The 3,747-nt window shown below is 57.2% G+C and overlaps 1 protein-coding gene across 1 annotated transcript; it reads right to left on the reverse strand.

The window, feature by feature from the left end:
- Positions 1 to 1,557: 1,557 nt before the first annotated feature.
- LOC104398947 (DNA-binding death effector domain-containing protein 2-like) lies at positions 1,558 to 1,925 on the reverse strand (the record flags this gene model as incomplete). Its single annotated transcript, XM_010009108.1, has 1 exon — positions 1,558 to 1,925. A coding segment is annotated over one exon (368 nt), but the record flags the coding sequence as incomplete, so codon positions are not given.
- Between the last annotated feature and the right edge of the window lie 1,822 nt (positions 1,926 to 3,747).

The raw sequence follows: 3,747 nt of genomic DNA on the forward strand, positions 1-3,747 counted from the left end.
GGGTCCCCGGGGGGGCCCAACCCCCATTTTGGGGGTGTCAGGGGGGGGAGGGGGGGTCGGACCCCCCCTTTTGGGGGGCACATTTTGGGGGGGGTCCAACCCCCTCCTGAGTCCATAAAGTGGGGGGGACCCCAAAATGTCCCCCCTCATCTTGTCGGCCATCTTGGCCCCCCAACTTGGCCGCCATCTTGGCCACCACCTCTTCCATCTTGGCCACCATCTCCTCCATCTTGTCGGCCATCTTGCCCCCCCATCTCGCCCATCGTCTTGGCCGCCATCTTGGCCACCACGTCTTCCATCTCATCCCCAATCTCGGCCACCATCTTGTCCCCAGTCGGGACCACCATTTTGACCATCATCTTGGACCCGATTTTAACCACCTTGTCAGCCATCTTGTCCCCCCATCTTGTCCGCCATCTTGACCACCATCTTGGCCACCATCTTCTCCCCAGTTTTGGCCACCATCTTGACCATCTTGGCCACCATCTTGGACCCGATTTTAACCACTTTGTCAGCCATCTTGTCCCCCCATCTTGGCCGCCATCTTGACCACCATCTTCTCCCCAGTCTTGACCACCATCTTGACCACGACCTCTTCCATGTCGTTCCTGATCTTGACCACCATCTTGGCCAACTTGCTCTCCCATCTTGACCATCTTGTCTCCCATCTTGTCAGCCATCTTGTCCCCCCATCTTGCCCATCTTGGTCACTGTCTTCTCTCCAGTCTTGACCACCATCTTGGCCACCATCTTGTCATGCATTTTAACTACCTTGTCAGCCATCTTGTCCCCCCATCTTGACCACCATCTTCTCCTCAGTCTTGACTACCATCTTGACCACAACCTCTTCCATCTCATCCCTGATCTTGACCACCATCTTGGCCAACCTGCCCCCCCATCTTGTTGGCCATCTTGTCCCCCCATCTCGTCCATCATCTTCTCTCCAGTCTTGACCACCATCTTGGCCATGATCTCTTCCATCTCATCCCAGATCTTAGCCACCATCTTGTCCCCCACCTTGGCCATCTTGACCACCATCTTGGCCACCATCTTCTCCCTGTCCTTGGCCACAACCTCTTCCATTTCATCCCCGATCTTGGCCACCATCTTCTCCTCGGTCTTGACCACCATCTTGTCCCCCATCTTGGCCATCTTGACCACCCTGTCCCCATCTTGTCCCCCCGTCTTGTCGGCCATCACGATCCGCCATCTTGCCCATCATCTTCTCCCCAGTCTTGACCACCATCTTGTCCCTCATCTTGGCCACTTTGTCCCCCATCTTGCCCACCATCTTGACTGTCTCGGCCACTATCTTGTCCCTCATCTTGGCTACCTTGTCCCCCATCTTGTCAGCCATCTTGTCCCCCCATCTTGACAATCTTGGCCACCACCTTGTCCCCCATCTTGACGATCTTGTCCCCCATCTTGTCAACCACCTCATCCCCCCATTTCACCCACAACCTCTTCCATCTCACCCCGTTTACCTCCCCCACCATCTCCCTCCACCCACCACCCAACCCCTCCCCCCAAGAACAAGACCCATTCCTTGCCACCTCCTCAACCTTCCCGACTCCCCCTCAACAACAGTTTCCTCCCAGCTTCATAATCATCCTGGTCCACGCTCACCAACAGCCTCACGTCCTCGCGACCCACGGCGCGGCGCAGCCCCTCGGTCAGGAACACCCCTTTCAGGGCCTCCAGGAGGGACCCGTTCAGATAGTCCCCCCAAAAAGCATCCAGGTAAGAAAGCTCCGAGAACTTGATGTCACACAAGATGGAACCCAAATCTCGGGCCTTCAGGACCCCACTGGCCTGACCAAACACGTCCAGCTGGCGGCCCGGCCCGCGGGGTCGCGTCGACATCACCCCCCGGCGAAGGGCGGATTCGTGCTCCGTGAACTCGGCCCGGACGCGCAGGCGGATGTCTGGGGGGGGGAGAGGGACACCAGTGACACCAGTTGCACCAGTTACAGCGGTCCCTGAGCAGCACAGGCAAGCCCTCAAGTTGATATGGAGAGAAACAGGCCCAGTGCGCCCAGTACTACCAGTTCACGAGCAGCCCAGACTTCTCTGCAAGCCTTGAATCAACTACTTAAGACCAAATAGTCCCAGTGCGCCCAGTAACACCAGTTCATGAGCAGCCCAGACTCCCCTGCAAGCCTTGAATCAACTACTTAAAACCAAACAGACCCAGTGCTCCCAGTAACACCAGTTCATGAGCGGCCCAGACCCCCCAACAACCATTACATGAACTATAGAGACCAAAGAAATCCAGTGCTCCCAGTAATACCAGTACATGAGCGGCCCAGACACTCCAGTAGTCATTAAATGAACTATATAAACAGGACCAGTGCGCCCAGTAATACCAGTTCACAAGCAGCCCAGACTCCCCTACAAGCCTTGAATCAACTACTTAAGACCAAATAGTCCCAGTGCGCCCAGTAACACCAGTTCATGAGCAGCCCAGACTCCCCTGCAAGCCTTGAATCAACTACTTAAAACCAAACAGACCCAGTGCTCCCAGTAACACCAGTTCATGAGCGGCCCAGACCCCCCAACAACCATTACATGAACTACAGAGACCAAAGAAACCCAGTGCTTCCAGTAATACCAGCTCAGGAGCAGACCAGACTGTCCAGTAGGCACTAATTTAACTATATATACTAAACAGGCCCAGTACTCCCAGTAACACCAGTTCACGTGCAGCCCCGACCCTCCAGTAACTATTAAATGATCTACACACACCAAAAAGATCCAGTGCTCCCAGTAACACCAGTTCACGAGTGGCCCAGACCCCCCAATAACCACTACATTAACTATACAGACCAAACAAACCCAGTGTTCCCAGTAACACCAGTTCACGACTAACCCAGACACCCCAGGTAGCTCTCAGATGACGTACATTGAGGTCACAGACCCAGTTCTCCCAGTCACACCAGTTTATGTACTGGGACAACTGCCCCCAACTTCCTGGTAGCTCTGTCCTGCCGTGAGTAAGACCAACAAAACCAGTTTGACCAGCAACACCAGTTCCCACTACAGACAATTTCTCCAGTACTCCCAGTCCTCCTGTGCTGCTCTCCCAGTCCCTCCAGTCCTACCCTGGGCTGCTCTCCCAGTGTTCCCAGTCACCCCAGTCACTCCCTGGGCTGCTCTCCTACTGTTCCCAGTCCCCCTCTGGGCCACCCTCCCAGTGTTCCCAGTCCCATCCTGGGCTGGTCTCCCAGTGCTCCCAGTTGCCCCAGTCCTCCTTGGGCCACCCTCCCAGTGTTCCCAGTCCCCCCGGGCTGCTCTCCCAGTGTTCCCAGTCCCCCTGGGCTGCTCTCCAGTGCTTCCAGTCCCCCCAGGCCGCGTTCCCAGTCCCCCCAGTCCCTCCAGTCCCTCCTAGACCACTCTCCAGTGCTCCCAGTCCCCCCGGTCTCTCACAGACCACTCTCCGGTGCTCCCAGTTGCCCCAGGCCGCCTTCCCAGTGCCCCAGTCCCTCCCAGACCACTCTCCAGTGCTCCCAGTCCTCCCAGTCCCCTCTCCCAGTGCTCCCAGTCCCCCTGGGCTGCCCTCCAGTCCCCCTAGTTGCTCCCAGACCACTCTCCCAGTACTCCCAATCTCCCCAGGCCGCCTTCCCAGTCCCCCCAGTCCCTCCCAGACCACTGTCTGGTTCTCCCAGTCCCCCCAGTCCCCTCTCCCAGTGCTCCCAGTGCACCCACCGCAGGTGACCTTGGCGGGGGGCTGGGAGGGGGGGTCTCTCC

The sequence above is a fragment of the Chaetura pelagica genome, unplaced genomic scaffold, assembly GCF_000747805.2.
Source record: "Chaetura pelagica isolate M959 unplaced genomic scaffold, ChaPel_1.0 scaffold1240, whole genome shotgun sequence".
NCBI lineage: Eukaryota > Metazoa > Chordata > Aves > Apodiformes > Apodidae > Chaetura > Chaetura pelagica.